The sequence below is a fragment of the Bison bison genome, unplaced genomic scaffold (assembly GCF_000754665.1).
Source record: "Bison bison bison isolate TAMUID 2011002044 unplaced genomic scaffold, Bison_UMD1.0 scf7180017864048, whole genome shotgun sequence".
Taxonomy (NCBI): domain Eukaryota; kingdom Metazoa; phylum Chordata; class Mammalia; order Artiodactyla; family Bovidae; genus Bison; species Bison bison.
The window spans coordinates 4,789,308-4,811,492 of record NW_011494620.1 but is presented as its reverse complement, the minus strand read 5'-3'; the positions used below and the strand labels follow the sequence as shown (position 1 = coordinate 4,811,492).

Below are 22,185 nucleotides of genomic sequence, written 5' to 3'. Positions count from 1 at the left end.
TTACTCACCACTAACAGCAGGGACTAAACACAGCAAAGAAGAAAGATGCAGTCACTTTGGTAAACAGCATTACTCAATGCTTGTGGATTCCTTCTAAGTCTCCCTTTATTTGTACAAAAGAAGCTTTGCACAGAAGTGCTTGTGAGCACACTACATGTGAAATAGGAGACCCATCTGTTGTCTTCCATGATTTGTTGACAAGTACAGCTGGCGACAGAGGGCAGACGGGAAAGCATGCCCCCACCTCGTCCCGCCCCCTCCAACAGCGCTGGGAGCAGCAACCACCACGGACAGCCTTCACCCCGGACCAAGTACCCGGCCACACTCTAGTCACCAGACACCTTCCAGATACGTTCTGTGCCTCTGACCAAGCCCTCTTCCCCTGCGATGGCTGCTGGCTTCCTCGCCGACTCACATCCCATGGCCTGGACACCCCTCTGGCCTTTCAGCTTCCCTCCCGGCCTCACGGAACGTGTTCAGATTTGACTCCCTTGAACCACCAAGCTCAGGATAGTCGCTGGCTCTAATTCCTCTTCCTCTCCCACCACTGCCTCCTCCTCCTAAAACCCTGGATGCATCCCTATGACTCTGACACAGAGGGCATTCCTTCACAAAACAAACAGATCCTAGTTACTGGCTTCAAAGGAGAACCAGCGACGACAGGATATAAGCAAGATGGGCGAGCGTCCTGCTCACAGCCCCGGCTGCGGAGGCTGTCTTGGGCCTGCACCGCCCAGCCCCCTGCTCCAGCCCAGCCGCCGTGCTTACCATCAGCTCGAGGTCACCATCCGAGCCCGTGTAGTCTTCCATCACTGCTGCCTCAAAGCCCAGGTCCTGGATGAGCTTTGCTATCTCCAGGGGCTGGATGGCTTCCGGGTTGTACTTCACCTCTGCCTTTCCCGCCATCAGGGCAACCAGCACGGACAGGATCCCTGCAACCAGGGGGGCACAGCTGGAACCCTCCAGGCCAGGGCTCTGGGAGATGATGAGCTCAACACAAGCTAGCAGAGGAAGACCTCTGCCCCCAGAAGTTTCTAGAACAGTGGTGCTCACACTTGGCTGGGCGTGAGGATCACCTGGGGAGGAGCGCTAACAGTCACCATACCTGGCCCTTTGTATTAGGCACTCAGTCGTGTCTGACTCTTTGTGACCCCATGGCCCGTAGCCCGCCAGGCTCCTCTGTCCATGGGATTCTCCAGGCAAGAATACTAGAGTGTGTTGCCAGACCCTCCTCCAGGGAATCTTTCCCACCCAGGGATCAAACCATAGTCTCATTATGCCTCCTGCATTGCAGGCAAGTTAAAGCTCTCCTGGGGGTTCTAATGGACAGCCAAGCGTGAGAGCCACCATTCTAGAGCCACGCTCCTCACACATTAGTGGACATACAAATCACCCAAGGACCTGGTGAAAGCACAGACTCTGGCTCAGTGGGTCTGGGGTTCGCTCTGGGGGTCACCCCACTCCCAGGCTGAGCCATGCTGCCACCCCGGCAGGGGCAGCTTGAGTCAGGCCCTAGGAGACACTGGTGAGGACGTAAGCAGGGGACGGCGTCTGCAGCTGGCAACTACTGTTACACCAAGGAGGTACTTTTCCCCTCCACTTTCACACACAGGAGAAAAAAATAATTTTCAAAAGTGGTTTTCCTTACTCTTTTTCCGTTTTCAATTGCTTTCAGGAATGTAAAAGAAATCCCATGGACTATCTTGCTACTGCTATTGCTCATTAATAGTTTAAGGGAGGGAGGTCCTGCCTTCCACTGAGTGAAAAAAATAAATAAAAAATAAAATACTATGTAATTTCATTTAAAAAAATTGTTTAAGGGGGGAAAAGAAAGCTCATTCACGTAAATGAAAGGAATGATGTGCTTTAAAAAACAATGTCATAAGGGATAAAATGAGGGATTCAGGTGAGGAAGAGAAACATGGGCCTGTGAACCACAGGGTAACTTCCAAGTGACCCACCCAAGGGTGACAGGGGAGCTCCAGGAACACCTCAGTTTGAGAACCATCCTCTAGAGCCTCAGGGAGCCGTAGGCTTGGTGAGCAGGAGTTCACAAGGAGCCGCAGGAAGACAGAAAGTGACCCCGGAGGCCAGCAGAGTCATGGTTCAGACATTCTCCAAACACAAAATTGGGACGGGATTTTTGTTCCACTTTCAGGCTTAAGAAACCAGATGGCCGATGTTGTTTAGAGGACAAAACTTCAGCGTTTTTACAACTGTTTATGATTTACAGGGACAACAGGGCAGAATATTTGAAACTGGAACTTCTCCACAAAATACAGGCTATTGATGATGTATTTGACAGTAAGAGGCTTTGGAAGGGAAAACCACAGACTGCTACCAAGACAAGCTAGGTGGGGAGGCCACTCATGACTGTACCTTGACCTCTAAACCGGGTTCCCCATGGCTAACTCACTCAGAGATCCATTTTATCTCAAACTAAATACTCCTTAAAGGGCAGAATGCCAACTGCTCCAGATGTTTCCAGAGAAACATCTATCCTCTAACATACAATGAACACGCCACCAGATTATCAGCGCATACTAAGTCATGTCCAACTCTTTGTGACCCCATGGACTGTAGCCCGCCAGGCTCCTCTGTCTGTGGGATTCTCCAGGCAAGAATCCTGGAGTGGGTAGCCATTCCCTTTCTCCAGGGGAATCTTCCCAACCCAGGGATCGAACCCGCATATCCTGCATTGGCAAGTGGGTTCTTTACCACTGAGCCACCAGGGAAGCCCCACCAGATTATCAGGGCTCCTGATAAACGTGGTCAGTAGAGATGCCAAAGGGCGCACACACCACCCCACATTGCTAACCATGACGCCCAACAGTCTACTCGACCGCCTTGCAGCAGCATTCCAGGCTCTGCAGTGTGGACCTCTTACCAGGTTCTTTCTGCAGGTTCCTCTCTATGTTGGACACACAGGATGCACAGGTCATGCCTGAGATCTGTAGGAAGCACTTCTTTGGGGCCACCGTGGTGGAGGCCGGCAGGGACTTGGGCGACTGGCGGGGGATGTGGTTAGTATGGAGCTCCCCTGGCTGGGGAGTCCCTCCCTGCACAGGCACAGGTGCGCCAGCCGCCACGTGCCCCACGGCACTCCCAGAGCTGTGGTTGCCAATGTGGTTGCTGGAACAGTTTTCTAGGACAGAAGGTCAGAAAGCATTCAAATTAGAAATCATTCAAACTAGAAGAATGAATTAATTTTTTTCTGGAACAGGAGGGTCAAGCCTAACAATATTCAGGTCAAAGTTCATGGAGAAGATATGGGTAGGGTGGGGAACCAGAGATTTCATCACTGAATCTCTCTCTCCACAGTCAGATGGAGACACGATTCCACATGTAGGAAAACACACCAATACTGCAAGGATGGAATGTTCTGGGTAGACGAATGCTCTAATGGATGATGACAACGACAGCAGTGATAAGAACTCACCAGGCACCCCCCCCCGCCCCCCGCCGCCGTTAAGCACACATATGGCCTCCTTTAACTGTCAACGTAGCCTTGTGGCAAATACTGCTACTGATTCTATTTTACAGATGAAGAAATGAATTATAAGAAATTAAATACTTTGTCCCAAACCCCTCAGATATCAGGGAATCGAGCTTACACATCTGGACTGTCTTTTAACCACTATAGCATCCTGGTAAACAGAGGCCCACTCCCTCCCCTCTGAGAATCAAACTGCCCCAAACACCTTAATTGAGTTGCTGGCCCTTTCCTCATTTGTCTAAGTCCTCTATACATTCTGGGCAGGAGCCCTTTGTCAGCTGTACCCACTGTGAACATGGCCTGACAGTCTGTGGCTTGCTTTGTCACCCTCATCTAATGCTATCTCTTTTGATAAGAGAAGCCCTTGATGTGAATGAAGTCCAATGTACAGTCAACTAAACCAACTTCAGTGGTGATGCACTCTTTCCTCTGTTAATGGACATGTCTACCTCAACAATGAAAATATTCATGATGTTTTCTTCTAGCTCTGGCTTCTTCACTGAGCTCTGTTATCTTACATGAAGGTCTACATTCAGGTCACTGATATGCCTCACATTAACTTCTGTGTAGGTCTGAGGTGATGGTCAAGGGTAGTTTCTTTCTGCTTGGATTTCCAGTCATCCGGCTCCAATACTGAAAAGGCCATCCTTTCTCCGCCGAGTTCCACAGATCAAGAAGCAGACATTTGCCCACCACACATGTATAGATGGATGTAACTAAGCATCAACCAGATCAAGATACAGAACGATTTCATCGTTCTGAAAAGTTACACTTTTGCGATGACACGAAATACTCTTGAAGAGTGTGTAGAAAGGAATGCCATCATTTGACGATGAACTCTCATTATTTCAAAGTCCAGAGCTGCTATGATAGAAGCTCATTTTCTGGAAAGTCACACTTTCGTGATGACACAAAATACTCTTGAAGAGTACGTAGAAGAGAATGCCATCATTTGACGATTAACTCTCATTACTTCAAAGTCCACAGCCACTACAGTAGAAGCTCATTTTCTGGAAAGTGCTAAAACTACTTCCACTCACTTGGAGTGCAGGTGATGGACACTTTCAGCCCCTTCAGTGAAGACCCTCCAGTGCTCCAGCCTTAGAGCCCTCCAACCTTCTGGATGCAGACTATCACCTCACCTAGCACAGTTCTGCTCTCCTGGACCTTGTCCTTCAAAATGACTCCACCTCTGGATCTCAGGCTCTTAACATTCAACCTCCTACTCCTAATCCACCAATCCCTCCTGCTGCTCTCCATCATCACTGTCTGGATTCACTCGCCTTTCTATTCAAATACTGTGGTCAACAGTTTCACTAACATTCCTGCTATTCTCCAACACAGAGGTCTAACTCAACTAAATTCTAAGCTTCTGAAGACTGCTAAAGTTTAAATAAATGAACAGGAACTCAAGCCAGCCTATGCTACTGGGTCCTTTATGCCAACCCTGAGAGGGCGTATACATTGATTTGGCTTTCTGGAAACCTACGTAACAGTATTATCAAAAATGGTACCCCTAACAGTTTGGTACTTAGTAGTGGCACAATAAATATTTGCGATGGAATGAAATAAGGCTGATATCCTATGACCCAGCAACTATGCTTTCAGATATTTATCACAAGGAAATGAGTCTGTGCAAGGAGAAGCAAATCATGTGGTTGGACGACTGTCCTCAAAGAACCCCTGGTCAATTCAGAATGACTGAAAAAAACACAAATAATGTATTTGTATAAAAATACAATTACAAATACAAAAAAAAATACAAACCATTTACATGGTTTTAAAAGATAGTCATCAGCACACTTACACACACACACACACACACACAGAAGTTGCTCAGTCGTGTCCGACTCTTTGCAACCCCATGGATTGTAGCCCACCAGGCTCCTCGGTCCATGGGATTTTCCAGGCATGAATACTGGAGTTGGTTGCCGTTTCCTTCTCCAGCAGCACACTTACAGTTTATCCTAAATTAAGTCTGACAGGTAAAATACAGGACGCCCGGATAAAACTGGATTTCAGATAAACAAGGTTTTTTTTTTTTTTTTAGTATGTCTCAAATACTGCATGGGACATACTAATTCTAAAACATTCATTGTTTATCTGAAATTCAAATGCAAACTAGGTGTCCCGGATTTTTATTTGCTAAATCTGGCACCCTAAGTACCTCTTGGGCTAAACGTAATTCTCATAATTGTGGCCAATCAAAACCCCTGTTTTCCCCCAGGTTTACTTTTTGTTGAGTTCAATTATTTTGGATTATGTAGTTTAAGGCAAATTTCTTTTTACTGCCACGAACTTGATTCCACTGTTGAAAGACTTTAAGCCTCACACAAACAGAGCAGATGGCCACTCCACACTGCATGTCTTACCTTCTGAGTACAGGATTTACTGTCCTGCTGTTTTCTTTACTGATTTTTGTTTAAAAACAAAACTCCTTCCTGAAACTTGGTACAAAGACAAAGCACAGGGTGGGGCACAGTTCCTCCTCATGACTCACACGCTCCCATCAGGGGTGTGTGTATAGGGATCTGAGCCCCCCTGAGCCCCCTGTCTAGGAAGGGCTCCTCCGGGGGGAGGTGAGTGGGAATGAGACATGAGGGGTGGTGGGGGAGGCGGTGGAAGGGTTTCTGCCATCTCCCATGGCTCAATCCCACCCTCTCCCCCCAGAGGAGCCTTCCTACCACCACCGAGCCCCCTACCTCACCAGCCTACCCCTGCGGCCCGGCATGGTTTCCCCTTCTCGCTACCACACGAGCTCTCCGGAGGGGCTACACCTCACTTCCCAGTGGCCCACAGCTCACACAGGCCTGGCGAGGGGCAGAAACACGATAGGTGCCAGGACACCGTGCAGGGCTCCGTGCAAGGGAAGTAGAGGGAAAAGCAGCAAGTGAGTGGCTGGTGGGTCAATGCGAGAGGGCTTGGGGACGGCCACCACCCAGGAAACGTTCTACTGACTGACGTGGGGTCAAGCCTGTGGGCACCTCACTCTGTGAAGGCTGTCTTGTCCCCCTCTTCTCACAGCCGTGGCTGGTGGTGGGGGAAAGGAACCATCGTCCTGCCCTTTCCTTCATTCCCACTTTCAACAGAGTGGGCTCCAGGGGCTAGGACCAAGGTCCTGTAGTCTTTATTACTCTGTTTTGTTTAGCAGAGAAATCTCCGAGCAAATGAGGATGGCTCCTTTGGAGAGAGAAGGGCCAGGTGTTCCCACAGTATGTTATTTACAAACAATACAGGATCAGCGTTCTCTTCAGAAAAGAAGCCAAAAGTGCAAGGAACTTAGCACTGAGTCCCAGCGACCTGAGAGGCAACACAGAAACACCTGGGAATTCTAGCTCCTCGATCCTGACAACTGGCCCACTGGCTTAAGTTGCAGAATTGTCAGCTCGGAGGACCTGGGAGGCAGGGAGTGTGGCTCCCCTGTCCAACTGTGCAGGGATCACGTCGTCATAAGACGAGAGAGAAAGGAGACGCCCCCAGGGAGCCCTGACACGCATCACCACATACCAGCCAGGATGGAGGCCTCGAATCCCATGTCCTCCACCGCAGCTCGCAGTTCTTCTGGGTGAGTTCGAGATGGATCGTAGAGAACCACTGCAGTCCCTTCGGCCAAAAAGACTGAGATCTGGTGCACACCCGCCCTCTGGGAGATCAGGCCTTCGATGGACTGGACGCAAGACTTGCAGGTCATGCCGGCGATGGCCAGCATCACGGTACAGGGCGCACTGGACGCCGGGGGGCTCCTGGAGTCTGGCCCACTCCCTTCCGCCCCATTGGGAAGAGAGACTTTAAAGTTCCCAGGAGGCAGGGCCTCAATGGCTCTCTGCAGGGCCCCCGGGGAGATGAGAGAAGGGTCGTACTGGACTTGGGCAGTCCTGCTCTCCAGGGACACGTGAATACTCTGAACCCCGGGGAGCCAGCCGATATTGTCTTCAATGTTCAGGACACAAGACTTACAGTGCATTCCATCCACTCTCAGGTGCAGGGGGATCCCCTGGCCCCCCGGGGTCTCAGAGTTATTGTCATTCTGATTAACGGGAGCCGGAGGGGCTGCTGAGAGGGTGCTCTGGAGCCGCCTGACGTCTATGGGTCCTAGGCTCACGGGGGCCACCTTGTTCTTGATGACGGCTTCAAATCCCATGTCAGTTATGTGGTCCCTGAGGTCTTGGGGTTGGATAAGGTAAGGCTGGTAAGTGATGACTGCCTCCTGGTTGCTGAGCGAGACGCGGACCCTCAGGACGCCCTGCAGTTTCCCGATCTTGCCTTCTATGGAGCTGACACAGGACTGGCAGGTCATGCCCTCCACCCGAAGTTTGACCATGGCCTCTGAGGCAGGTGAGACCCTGGAGGGCCAGGAGGTGGCCTTTCCCTCAGCCACACTGGCCTGGAAGCCCATGTCTTCAATCTGATGGCAAATCTGCACCAGGCTTACCACTGAGGGCACGTACCTCACCTCAGCGCTGCCCTGCTCCAGGGAAACCTTAATGCTCACAATGCCTTTCAAACTGGAGACCCTGCCCTCAATGGACTTGACACACGACTGGCAGGTCATGCCCACGATGTTGATGGTGCCAGTGGCCGTGTGGGAGGGGCGCACGCCATCCAGGTCATCCTCGTAGCCATTGTTGTCAAAGGCAAAGCTCTGCTTCATCGCTGGCTGGGAGAGCTTAGACAGGATCTAAAAGAAAGAGAAGGAACATTTTTTATCCTTCAAGTGAAACATTCTCTAAAATCTCCCAGCTTGTCTGGGCCCTGAGAAAATGGAAAACAATACTGCTGGTATCCAAACATCTCAAGAGGATAAGAACATCAAAAGATACTACTCATCAAATGAATGGGCTTCCCTGGTGGCTCAGTGATAAGAGAGTCCACCCACAATGCAGGAGATGCAAGTTCAATCCCTGGGTCGGGAAGATGCCCTGGAGAAGGAAATGGCAACCCACTCCAGTATTCTTGCCTGGAGAATCCCATGGACAGAGGAGCTTGGTGGGCTACAGTCCATGGGGCTGCAGAAGAGTCGGATACAGCTAAGCTTCTAAACAACGACAACAACAAACGTCAAATGAAAGGATTCAGAGGGGTTCCTTCCAGCTATTTCTGTGATTCTGAACACAGAAGTCAAAAGCCCACCTTGGTGAAATGTTTTTCTACCATGGATGGAGTAAAGGTTTCCGCAGGAAAGGAGACCATGGTGGGACTGACAGACACGGGACAGGCATGGCGAGTCTGAACACAGGCAGAGAGCACAGAAGCACACAAGTCCCTCGAGACCTTCCTGACTCCAGTCGACACCTGAAACCGCCCCACTAGGCTCAGTCCTTTTAGCTCCAATTTTGGAGGTCCTGCTGGAATGCAAATACACAGGATAGCCAACACCCTAATTCTGCCTCGCTTTCTAGGTGTGTCGGTCTCATTCTCTTAGCAGGGGTTAGATTTAACGACCACCAGGCACATGTTCCGGAGAAGGCAATGGCACCCCACTCCAGTACTCTTGCCTGGAAAATCCCATGGACGGAGGAGCCTGGTAGGCTGCAGTCCATGGGGTCGCTAAGAGTCGGGCACGACTGATCGACTTCACTTTCACTTTTCACTTTCATGCATTGGAGAAGGAAATGGCAACCCACTCCAGTGTTCTTGCCTGGAGAATCCCAGGGACGGGGGAGCCTGGTGGGCTGCCGTCTATGGGGTCCCACAGAGTCGGACACGACTGAAGCGACTTAGCAGCAGCAGTAGCAGCAGCAGCAGCAGGCACATGTTCTGAGTACAGACCTCCCAGCCCATGGGGTCAGACCACGGTGCCTATGACCAAGGGTCATGAAGGATGCTCCTTGAGCTCAGCGGTGCCCAGGGCATCAAGGGGAGTGGGAGGGGGACAGCTGGAAGAACAGGAAGTCAGGCTGAACAAGTCAAGTCTCGGAGCTGCCTCCACAGAGGCCCTGCCCCACATGGACCACTGTGGTTATTACTCAAAATGACACATGCTCCACCAAACTAAAAGGATTCATTTTTTTATTTGATCATGGCTCAAGTGTAATTTCCTGAACTCTTCTCATGATGTTGTGGCTTCAGCCATTCTATTCAGCAAAATTTCCTCTTCCTAAGATCCAAGCCTCACCACTCTCATAATTAGATATAGTTTTTCAGTTCAATTCAGTCGCTCAGTCGTGTCTCTTTGCGACCCCACGAACCGCAGCACTCCAGGCCTCCCTGTCCATCACCAACTCCCGGAGTCTACCCAAACCCATGTCCATTGAGTTGGTGATGGCATCCAACCATCTCATACTCTGTCATCCCCTTCTCCTCCTGCCCTCAATCTTTCCCAGCATCAGGGTCTTTTCAAATGAGTCAGTTCTTCACATCAGTTGGCCAAAGTATTGGAGTTTCAGCTTCAACATCAGTCCTTCCAATGAACATCCAGGACTGATCTCCTTTAGGATGGACTGGTTGAATCTCCTTGCAGTCCAAGGAACTCTGAAGAGTCTTCTCCAACACCACAGTTCAAAAGTATCTATTCTTAGGTGCTCAGCTTTCTTTATAGTCCAACTCTCACATCCATACATGACCACTGGAAAAACCATAGCCTTGACTAGACGGACCTTTGTTGGCAAAGTAATGTCTCTGCTTTTGAATATGCTGTCTAGATTGGTCATAGCTTTCCATCCAAGGAGTAAGCATGTTTTAATTTCATGGCTGCAATCACCATCTGCAGTGATTTTGGAGCCTAAAAAATAAAGTCTGACACTATTTCTACTGTTTCCCCATCTATTTCCCATGAAGTGATGGGACCGGACGCCATGATCTTAGTTTTCTGAATGTTGAGCTTTAAGCCAACTTTTTCACTCTCCTCTTTCACTTTCATCAAGAGACTCTTTAGTTCTTCTTCACTTTCTGCCATAAAGGTGGTATCATCTGCATATCTGAAGTTATTGATAGTTCTCCCAGCAATCTTGATTCCAGCCTGTGCTTCTTCCAGCCCAGCGATTCTCATGATGTACTCTGCATAGAAGTTAAATAAGCAGGGCGACAATATACAGCCTTGACGTACTCCTTTCCTATTTGGAACCAGTCTGTTGTTCCATGTCCAGTTCTAACTGTTGCTTCCTGACCTGCATACAGATTTCTCAAGAGGCAGGTCAGGTGGTCTGGTATGCCCATTTCTTTCAGAATTGTCCACAGTTTATTGTGATCCACACAGTCAAAGGCTTTCGCATAGTCAATAAAGCAGAAATAGATGTTTTTCTGGAACTTTCTTGCTTGTTCAATGATCCAGCGGATGTTGGCAATTTGATCTCTGGTTCCTCTGCCTTTTCTAAAACCAGCTTGAACATCTGGAAGTTCACGGTTCACGTATTGCTGAAGCCTGGCTTGGAGAATTTTGAGCATCACTTTACTAGCGTTTGAGATGAGTGCAATTGTGTGGTAGTTTGAGCATTCTTTGGCATTGCCTTTCTTTGGGACTGGAATGAAAATTGACCTTTTCCAGTCCTGTGGCCACTGATGAGTACATACTGAGTGCAGCACTTTCACAGCATCATCTTTCAGGATTTGAAATAGCTCAACTGGAATTCCATCACCTCCACTAGCTTTGTTCCTAGTGATGCTTCCTAAGGCCCACTTGACTTCATATTCCAGGATGTCTGGCTCTAGGTGAGTGTGAGTGGTCACACCATTGTGATTATCTGCATCGTGAACATCTTTTTTGTACAGTTCTTCTGTGTATTCTTGCCACGTCTTCTTAATATCTTCTGCTTCTGTTAGGTCCATACCATTTCTGTCCTTTATTGAGCCTATCTTTTCATGAAATGTTCCCTTGGTATCTCTAATTTTCTTGAAGCAATCTCTAGTCTTTCCCATTCCATTGTTTTCCTCTATTTCTTTGCATTGATCACTGAGGAAGGCTTTCTTATCTCTTCTTGCTATTCTTTGGAACTCTGCATTCAAATGGGTATATCTTTCCTTTTCTCCTTTGCTTTTTGCTTCTCTTCTTTTCACTGCTATTTGTAAGGCCTCCTCAGACAGCCTTTTTTTTTTTTTTTTGCATTTCTTTATCAGTACTGCTTCAGACATTTGGGCATAGGATTTTATATATGGTACCTGATTATAAAAAAAAAGTATATGTCACTAGGCACCTATACAACCCTGCTCATCTTCAGTTGAATCTCCATTATGTGGACTGATCTTCTATGTCCCCGTGTATAAAATGCAGATCTTTTCAACTTCAGCTTTTGAGCAGCTTAACAAGATGAAAATTTAAATAACTTTTGAAACAGATTATGAATGTTTATTTGTATATCCACAGAGGAAATCATAAGCTAATTTGGGATTAATAATTACAAGGAATTGTTTTTTTAAAAAATATTTTTAAATAGAGAAAAGGGAATAATTAATTTATGAGTGTGCGCTAAGTTGCTTCAGTGTTGGATCCTCTGCAATGCCATGGACTATAGCCTGACAGGCTCTTCTGTCCGTGGGATTCTCCAGGCAAGAATACTGGAGTGGGTTGCCATGCCCTCCTCCAGGGGATTTTCCCAACCCAGGGATCGAACCTGAGTCTCTTATGTCTCCTGGGTTGGCAGGAGGGTTCTTCACTGTTAGAATCTAGTGTTTCGGATATCCGTTACTACATGACAAACTGAACCTAGTGGCTTATGATGACCGCTCACAGTTTTAGAATCTAGTGTTTCGGATATCCGTTACTACATGACAAACTGAACCTAGTGGCTTATGATGACCGCTCACAGTTTTTTAGTTCAGACAGGTTTGGCAAGAAATGCTCATCTCTGCTCCATAGAGCATCATCTCAGGTGACCTGGATGGGGCTCGGAACTATCTTCCAAGAAGACAGTGCATTCATGACATAGCTGGCAAGTTGATGCTGGCTGCTGTTGGTAGGGACCTTGGTTCTCTTTCACGTAGCCTCTCTCCATGGCTAGGCTGGGCACCTCACAATTGAGGTTTTCTGGGTTCTGAGAGGGAGTGTCACAATAGTAAGCATTCCTAGAGAACAAGCACTTACCAAGCCTCTGCCTGCATCACACTTGTTAATCCACCATTGGCCAAAGCCAGTCACAAGGCCAAGCTCAGTCAATATAGGAGAGAATTACATAAGGGTTTACATACAAGTTTACATACGTGAGTCTGAGTGAACTCCGGGAGTTGGTGATGGACAGGGAGGCCTGGAGTGCTGTGATTCATGGGGTCGCAGAGTTGGACACGACTGAGCGACTGAACTGAACTGACTGAACTTACATACAAGGAGGTGGAGTTCACTGGGAAGGCCACCAAAATAAGTCCATCACAGCATGCTAGTGCGACTGAGAGGGAAAAAGAATAGTACACACAGAGATGTTTATATATGTATGGAGTTATCTCTACAAGAATGTGCTGGCACTGAGTTTGTGGACTGGGCAGCTGAAGGACCCCAGGTAGCTGGGGTCAGGCGTAGGAAGAAAGAGTTACTTTACCCTGTGCAACTTACTGTACAATGTATAACATTACTGGATTCTAAAAAAATTGATTTAACAATTAAAATAATGTGAGCATAAAGGAGATCCAGAGCAGTGGCTTGATTGTAACTGCTGCTGCTGCTAAGTTGCTAAACTGGTATGAATCAAATCCTCATTTAACTGAATCAAAACCTCATTTAACTGAAAAAAGATGCAGCAAAAACTACAAAGATATTCACTTTAAAACAGTATTTTAGTAAAGCAGAAATCACCTCCTTATAATAAGACACAACTCTCAACCAGTCCGTTGGAAAAACAAATCCCTAATGGTTTACTACCCAATTTCTTTGTCTTGGTCCTAGGTCGATCTACAACTCACCAAACCCAAGCCACAAAGCTGGCTCTTAATCCCTGGATTATTGATCCTATTAATATGTTCCTCCTAAAGGAGTTTGCAGAAGTGTTGGAAGCCATTTGTTTGTAGCAAACAATTCTCAGAGGTCTCCCTTTTAAACACGCAGTCTTCTAAAGACAAGCAGTTATGGAAGACAAGATTTTGCAAATAACACAACTTTGTGAAACACCAGTGTACCTGTTGGTTTAGGGGCAACCTCACAACAGCTGTCAGGTGTTTGGATCATTTCTAAGTGAACACACAGACTGTATGTACTTTTAATTCCATTCTTCGATGAAGACAATCTCTAGGGTGGGGGAAAACTCATCTACAGAGTTCAAACAAACACGTCTAGGTTGAAGGGTACATCAGAAGCAACAGACATTGGAAAGTGGACACAGGGAACAGGTTGTGTCCAGGAAGAACCAGGTGGAACTTCCAATGTTTGCATCCCACTCAATCACAGACTCCTTGAGAATAAACACTGGGGACTTCTTCTGCAGGTCCAACACCAGGTTACCAGCTTTTGAATTTTCAATAAACTATCAGTACAATAGCCATCAGGATGAGAAGGGCCTGGAAATACCCGGGAAGAGGGTAATTACACAGAGAAGAATCCAAAAGTGAATTTCCATTCTTTGCTACCTGTCTAGGCGCCTAGGTCCCATGGAATTTGCTGAGAGTACCAGGACTTTTCAAAGAAAGGCAGGGAAAGGAATATAAACAGTTTAGTCACTAAGATGGAGACAGGAAAGGAAAATAAGATCTTTGGATATACCATTCTAATATGAAGAAATTGGAAATGGGTGTGGCATGTTTTAAGCAAAGTGTTCAAAGCCAGACTGAAACTGCAGAGCCCAGAAATGACACACCCTGTTAAAAACGGCTGTGATCACAAATCAAAGGGCAAATACTATTACATGCACAAGGAAAGGACCACTAACCACTTCTGAGATCTCTTAATTACACCTGGTTCTCCAGCATCCTTAAGTAGGATACCACTTGCCAACATATCTTGAGACTTCTTTCACTCCGAAAGCTGTAGAACACCCTTAACAACTTATGAGGCAAAAATATTATTACATGCCTGCAACTTATCCAGTATATAACCTCCACCCATACAACTCTATACACCTGAACTTTCATGGAACTGAAAATACAGAAAGGTCCTGATTTTTTCCATACATACACAGACCCAATAGGTAGCAAATAGTTAATGAGTCTCAGTGTTACTTTATGAGGATGGCATTTTATATGCCTAACGCGCAAGATAGTTCTGTAAGGAGATACTCTTATCAGCATTTTACTGCTGAAACAGACTCAGAGGTTTATCCAACATCACAAATAACAGAGCTGGGATTTAAATCCAGCTCAAAGTCCAACAGGCTTTCTATTTTTTAAAGAAATCTTAAGGTTACTTTTTTCTTTTTCGCCATGTTAATTACAGGAAAAGATTACAATGCTGAAGAGCAAAATGAAAACAAAAGCAGCCATAGTACTACAGGGGAGGAGAATTTGCCACCCTAAAACACATCTCTTCGGCATATTGTTTCAAGCTAGTTATTTTCGGGGTAATAGCCGACACTGAAAGAGCTCTGAAAACCAAGTAAGAATTCCCTTTTTGTAAGAAACACTTATATTTGTACGGGAAATCTCCCTCTGTCCCCAGAAGAGAAGGCTGATCAAATCTCTAGAAACTCAATTGATCAATGGAGAAGGAAGTGGTATAAATGTGTACCGTGATCACCCTTGTTTCCTTGTTTTTCCTGGTAACTTGCCCTGGCTCTCCCACTCTCAACACCTCTGCCTTTGTTTGAGGATGGTATTTGAGGTGAGGGCTTCGTTCATTTCAGTGAGTTACTTTTTCCTGGTCTCTCCCATGTATTCATGTTATTAAAATTTTGTTTGACTTCCTCCCATCAATCTGTCTCAGATCAATTTCATTCTTGGATGAGCCAGAAGAACGAGGAGGCTAGAGGAAAATTTCTTCCTCCCTGACACTACCTGTCAGGTAACAGTAGACTCCGTCGAGGTGAATGAACACAGTATGGAGGTGAGGCTGTGGCTGAGATCACTGGATGGCCTGGGCCTAAGCCTAAGCAGATATACACTAAGGCCTGCAACCCTTAGTATCTGCTTTATTCTTATCTGAGAATTCTTTAGGCATCACAGATTCACAGTGGAAGGAGGGTCAGGAGAGACTGACTCAAGAAAAGATCCCACCACAACCACTCCAGCTCTGGGGGATGGTGATAGACAGAGAAGACTGGCAGGCTACAGTCCATGGGGTCGAAAAGGGTTGGACACGACTGAGTGACTCAACAACAACAAACCACTCCAGGCAAATAGGTGTCAAGTCTCTAAAACCCCCACTGAGAAAGAATCAATGTCCCCAGTGAAATCAGTATGTAAAAAAAAAAAAAAGTGGGTGGTGGGGTGGGGTAGGGGAATTCCCTGGTGGTCCATTGGTTAAGAATCCAGGCTTCCAACATGGGGGCCATGGGTTCGATCCCTGGTTGGGGAAACTAGGATTTCGCATATAACATGGTAGAGCCAAAAAAAAAAAAAACTGTATGTACATAAATTTAGACAAATACATACTTAGGTATTAACACATAAAATTGAGGTTACCTATGGGTGAGTTATGACACTCTGATCTTTTTACTGTCTGTACATATTTCTAATTTTTAAAACTTAAATTAAAAAAAAAAGGTCCTACTTTTATACTAGAAAACAAATGTGGTTTTTCAGTTTCTTTAAGGCAAAGAAGAAAATGTCTTGCTAAACCATACTAATATAAGCAATGATAATATTATCATTGTGATAAAGATGACAGCAATGATGAACAGATGACATGTTTCAACATGGCTTTATCCTCTAAGCTTGCTTCCCTGGTGGCTCAGACTGTAAAGACTCTGCTTACAGAGCAGGAGACCCGGGTTCAGTCCCTGGATTGGGAAGATCCCCTGGAGAACAGAATGGCAACCCACTCCAGTATTCTTGCCTGGAGAATCCATGGTCAGAGGAGGGTTACAGTCAGGTGGGGTCGCAAAGAGTCAGACACAACTAATCCTTTATCCTCTAAGGAACATGTTCACTCCATATGTTTAAATATCAGCCCTTCCCACGTGTTGTGAATTTTTTGAAGGGCTTGAACTCTGGGAGTTGGTGATGGACAGGAAGGCCTGGGGTGCTACGATTCATGGGGTCGCAAAGAGTCGGACACGACTGAGCGACTGAACTGAACTGAACTGACAGCCTCAGGTAGGAGATTCGTCCTCATCTGAGCAAATCCAAGCCTCAGTTTTCTTAGCTGTGAAAGGAGGTAACAATAATATCCACTCCGGTTCTGCAAGGAGGTCTGAAAGCTAAGGACTGAAAGCTAAGGGAATGTAAAAGGCTAACATCATAATTGATTGAAAATGACTATGAAGACAAACAAGGCCTCATTGGATCTTCAAAAGCAGTCCAGGGAAGTAGGCAGGGAACTCATTATTTTCCACCATTTTACTGATAAGAACTAATCATTAAAACTCATGTACACATTCCCCCATCCCCACTCCAATCCCTTCAAACTGTCCTTTAACGCTATTTCACAAAGGTTCAGAAAGAGCTCCCAGTGAGAATTATTTACATTTTATCTACTGATAAAACAAACTCTGGGCATTTTACTTCAAACACCGCAGAGGTCAGTGTGCCTGGGCTGTGTGAGCTCCAGCCTGACCTCTGGCCTTAGGGCCACGGCCAGCCCTGGGGCTAACAGTGCACTTTCTGGGAAAATCCACACCAATGACCGTTTACTGTCAGTTTCTTTCTCTTGATCACAATGAGGAAAAAACTTTAACCCTTACCGAGAAACTGGGTGCACTATATATCTCACGGTGGTTTTGATTTGCATTTCTCGGAGGACCAGTGATGTTGATCACCTTTACATGCATCTGCTGCTATGTGTATGCCTTTGCAACAGTGTCTGTTAGAATGGTTATCATCAAAAAGGCAAGCGATAACACATGCTAGTGAAGATGTGGAGAAATAGGGAGCCCTTGTACACTGTTGGTAGGAATGCAAATTGTTAGCAATTATGATGGAAAACAGTATGGAAGTTCCTTCACGAATGGATCTTGAAAGCATTATTCTAAATCAGAGAGAGACAAATACTGTATGACCTCACTCATATGCAGAACCTACAGCAAAAAGAAAAAAAAATCAGAAAAAGAGGTCAGGTTTGTGGTTACTAGAGGCAGAGAGCTGGGGGGAGGAGGAATTGGATGAAGGTGGTCAAAAGATACAAACTATTAGTTATAAGATAAGTCCCAGGAATGCAATGTACAGCAGAATAGCTGTAGTTAATAGGGCTTCCCTGGTGGCTCAGACGGAAAAGAAAGGCTAACACTTCTGTATAGTACCTACAAAAGTTACTATGAGGGTAAATCCTGAGTTCTCATCACAAAAAAAAAATTTTTTTCCCTTTTTTTAAAAAAAAAAAAAAATAGAGATGATGGATGTCACTAAACTTACTGTGGGTGTTTTTGTCACAATACAAGTCAAATCATTATGCTGTACACCTTAAACTTATACACAGCACTGTACATCAATTATGTCTCAATAAAACTGAAAGAAAAAAGAATGAGGAGGGAAAATAATAATAAAACACAAAAGTAAATAAGCTGTCACTTTTCACCCAACAGGCTGGCAAAAAATTTTTAAGTTTGACGATACAGTAAGAAAGAGAATAGGTAAAAAGAATTCTCAACTACTGGTGGTAGAAAAATAAATGTATGCAACCTTTTTGAGAGGAATTAAGCACTATTTGTCCAAATATTAAGTGCCCCTGTCCCAGTACTTCTGGGAATTTCATCATACAGACCCATAGGGCCATGAAAATGTCCATTTCTATACACATACTGAAAGGTGGCAACCATCTAAATATTCTTCTGTAGAGAACAGTTTATAAAGTGTCAATCCAAAAGAATTTTATGCAGTTTTTTTTTTTAAAGGTGAATTTACATGTATTGCCATGGAAATCTATCCATGATAGATTAAAGGGGAGAAAAGTTGTAAAACTGTATAAGAGCATATACTATATCCTATTTTTCTAGAGAGGAAAAAAACCACACTCTTATACTTTGTTATTGATATTTATATCCTTTAGATACTAATTTTAGGAAAAAAATTAAGAAAATACAACGACAAGTTCCCTAGAAAAGTGCATACCACTGTAGCACTGCTAACGATGATTCCATGACAATTTGTTAGTGACTTCTTTAAGTGACTGGATCACCCACTTCATCTATTTTTTTTCCCTTTATTTAGCTGGGATACACCTGTGCCAGCTGGGTCGTCTTGGTTTCCTGTAAGCAAGAAAAACAAAACAAAAAACCAGCCTGACCACCTCTCACCCAGCACAGAATCCTGTATGTTAGGACGTCCCTGGTAGTCCTGTGGTTAAGGCTTCACCTTCCAGTGAGGGGAGTGCAGATTCAATCCCTAATCGGGGAGCTAAAATCTCACATGACTTGTGACCAAAAAACCCAAAATATAAAACTGAAGCAATATTGTAACAAATTCAACAAAGACTTTAAAAAAAAATCCACAGGAAAAAAAAATCCTTAAAAACAAAAAGAATTCTGTAGGTTGCTTTCTAAAATGGTCAAGCCCACAACCCAACACCCTCATCACAGTCGTCAACCAGTTCAGTGTTTCCAACATCACTACTTCCTCCTGCCACAGAAATCCACTTCCGGTTCGTATATTCATTCATTCAAGAGTTCACTCCCCGTAAACTAATACACTGTCAGATATGGAAGAGAAAGACGAGCAACACAGCGGACAAGCTTGGCCACAGGCAAGGAGTAAGGAGGCTGGGCGGGCAATTCTGAGTGCAAAGGGAAATTCCCACCACCCTCCAACTGGAATGAAGGCCAGAAGCCTGTACTTTCCACAGCTCCTCAATGGGGTTCTCAGGGGCAGGAGCCTGTTTCTTTGCAGGCCACTGTCCCGGGCCTGAGAGGAAACAAAGACCCGGGGAGGCCTGCGGACACAGAGCTAGCACAGCCAGGCCAGGGCGCCGAGACCGCCTTCTCCTTCTTGGTGCGCATGCTCCTGGAGGGGTGGGTGTGTGTGTAGGGGGGTAGGCACTCGAGAACCTCACCTCACACAGTCTGCTCACCCCAGCAAGAGGAGGCGCTAACATCTGTGGGGGCAGGGGTGGCCCCTCCAGGTTGAGTTCTGACCAGTTATGCCTTTGCAAAACACAGAAGAAACCGAGGGCTTGCTCAACAACATGCTTTCGTTTTACACTGTACAGAACGTACTCTATCTACATTTTACAAGAGACGTAAAAAGTACACAAATCCACTAACTACAAACACAATTTTGAAATGTTTTCTTCAGAGCAGCTACCTGCATCTTTTGTGAACCATGCGCTGCCCGAATGGTAGCTTTTTGTTCACTCTGTTAGAGCTCTTCAATACTCAGAAGAAGATAGGGTTTTCAAACTCTATCTCACCCAGCACGTTAATACTTCCCTGTCCCAACAAAAAAGCAAGGGGCCTGTCCTCAGACAGACCTGGGATTCAACCCTTCAGGCGGATTATCTAACCTCTTGCTCTCAGCTTTCTGTCTGTTAAAAGAGGACGACGATGACATGAGGTGACAAGTCCCTTCCAGTACACCAGGTACTGAATAAGTTATCTCAAGTAGATCCAGAGCTTGATTTATGACAGACTTTGAGTCAATACACTGTTAACAGCGAACGAGTACTCAACTGTAATTGACGTTTACTTTGGTTTTTAATCATCATAAACCACCTACTACAAATTTCCCCCATTTGGGGATAGTTAATTCAAATTATATTATTATAAATATGTCCCATGGATAGAGGATCCTGGCAGGCTAGAGTCCAAGGGGTCACAAAAGTCAGGCATGACTTAGCGACTAAACAAGAACAAATATACATGTTTATATATATATATATATATCTGTATTTCCTCAAAATATTAAGTATAAAAAATACAAGGTATGTCATGCTTTTGTACACATACACAAACTCACATATGTTCATATGTGTAGCGGCAAAATGGCTGAAGCATACAGCTGCTTTCAAGTCTTTATGGTTTTCTACATTCCGCTGCTTCATGTTAAATTTGCTGTGCATAATAAACAGGTGTTAACTTTTATAATTAGAGCTTCAGGAAAAAAAAAAAAAAGCTGCAACTGTGCTCAGACACATTAACTAGCCAACACAGTTCCACCGGACGTTCAAAGTGCACCAAACACATCTCCAGAGTTAGGAATCCACTGAAGATCATTTTGGTAGAGACAATACCATTGTGAGTGTATATAGTCCTCGACAAGGTGCTTTCACAACCCAGGGAGGCAAGACTTCTCATCCCAGGAATCTGGAGCTGGAGAAGTCCAAGCTCACCTGCCAGATCCCACAGCCCAGTAAGGGTGCAGACCCACACCTGACTCTCGCAGCCACAGCCTCCAGCCTGGCCCTCCTGAAGGGCTCCCTGGTCAGGTTCTGGTTGTTTTCCCAGTCATATGAGGTTAGAAGTGGCCATCAAAAATCATTAGACTATTTCCCATTCAAATACCTCAGACATAGGTTGAATTTTGTCAAGTAGTAGTCTGAACACTTTAAAGAAAAGCTCTTAAGCATTTTACAAAAAAAAATTATATTTTCCTGTCTTATAACATTCAACTAGAAATATGAAAGTTGACTGTGTACTGCATAAATGGACGTTCATAAATCTTCAATGTACACAAATCTCTTTCATTTCAAAAATCTCAACTTACAATATCTCCTTTAGTTTTACAGACTTTTTAAACAACACCAGAAGAAACAAAGATAACTCCTAAAGGAGCAAAAGACATATGAAACCTTCCCTTTATGTCTACATAGTAGTATTTTTTTCCCATCTACTCATAGCAATGAAAAGAACCCCACACAGACCACCTGTACCACCTGGAAATACCACTGAAGCACCATTTTTACAAAACATTAGTTACACTGCCCTGATTTTGAATGTGACCTGAAGTTTGGGTTAACAAACCTTTCATTTAAGAGCAGGTTCACCTGGCAGCAACATTTTCAAAATGCTTATTTGGTTGAAACGTGAAGATTAACACAAGAACGTACACGTGTTAAAAATAAATAAAAAGAGAGAAAGATTCATTTTTGTCTGATTTGCATTTTGAGAAACCTGTTCACCACAGAGGCTTAAAAAATATCCTGAAAGTAAGAAGCAACAAAACCCAAGATTTATCCACCGTGGACTTAATCTCTGGAAAGTTCCCCTGGGCTCCTGGCTCACTCCATACCCCAGAGCCACTCCACTGGCCCCTCTGATGCAAGACAAGCAGGAAACCTCCATCTGTAACCTGGAACTTTTATAAGAAGCCCTCCTGGCTTGTCAGCCCTTCTGCAACACCACTCACCTGCTTGGAACTGATCTCTTCCGATCCATTCAAGACCTTCTGTGAAAATTCTCCTTCCTCTGATGGGGGAGGGCATTCCTCCTCTGAAATCACCGGCCTGCTGGAGCCCCCGGTCCCAGGGCTCCTCTTGAAAGACCACCGTTTGTGGACAGACAGCAGGGTCACCTGTGGGTCACCCAGAGTCGCCAGGGAGGATGGCTCGGGGTTCCCGGGCGTCTCGTCCCCAGCTCTCTCCATCGCCGCGTTCACGCCTTTACCTCGCAGTTCACCTTCTCTGGGCTATTTGATCGTGTCACGAGAAAATGCTCCAAAAGCATCCTCCTAACCAGCAGAGGGGAGGCACCTGCTGTGTCAAGATGGGCAGGTTCCCCTCTGCCCCTGGGCCAGCCCAGGAGCGGCTGGCACCC

The 22,185-nt window shown here is 45.6% G+C and overlaps 1 protein-coding gene across 1 annotated transcript in view; it reads right to left on the bottom strand.

The window, feature by feature from the left end:
• The window catches only part of ATP7B (ATPase, Cu++ transporting, beta polypeptide), a 46,994-nt gene extending 24,821 nt beyond the window's left edge, over positions 1–22,173 (bottom strand). Inside the window, exons 1-4 of the mRNA XM_010835666.1 lie at positions 21,779–22,173; positions 7,004–8,174; positions 2,888–3,145; positions 769–932 (exon numbers count right to left, since the gene is read on the bottom strand). Coding sequence (XP_010833968.1) covers positions 769–932; positions 2,888–3,145; positions 7,004–8,174; positions 21,779–22,015 — 1,830 coding nt within the window. The 5' untranslated portion in view covers positions 22,016–22,173. The remainder of the gene's footprint in view (positions 1–768; positions 933–2,887; positions 3,146–7,003; positions 8,175–21,778) is intronic.
• Between the last annotated feature and the right edge of the window lie 12 nt (positions 22,174–22,185).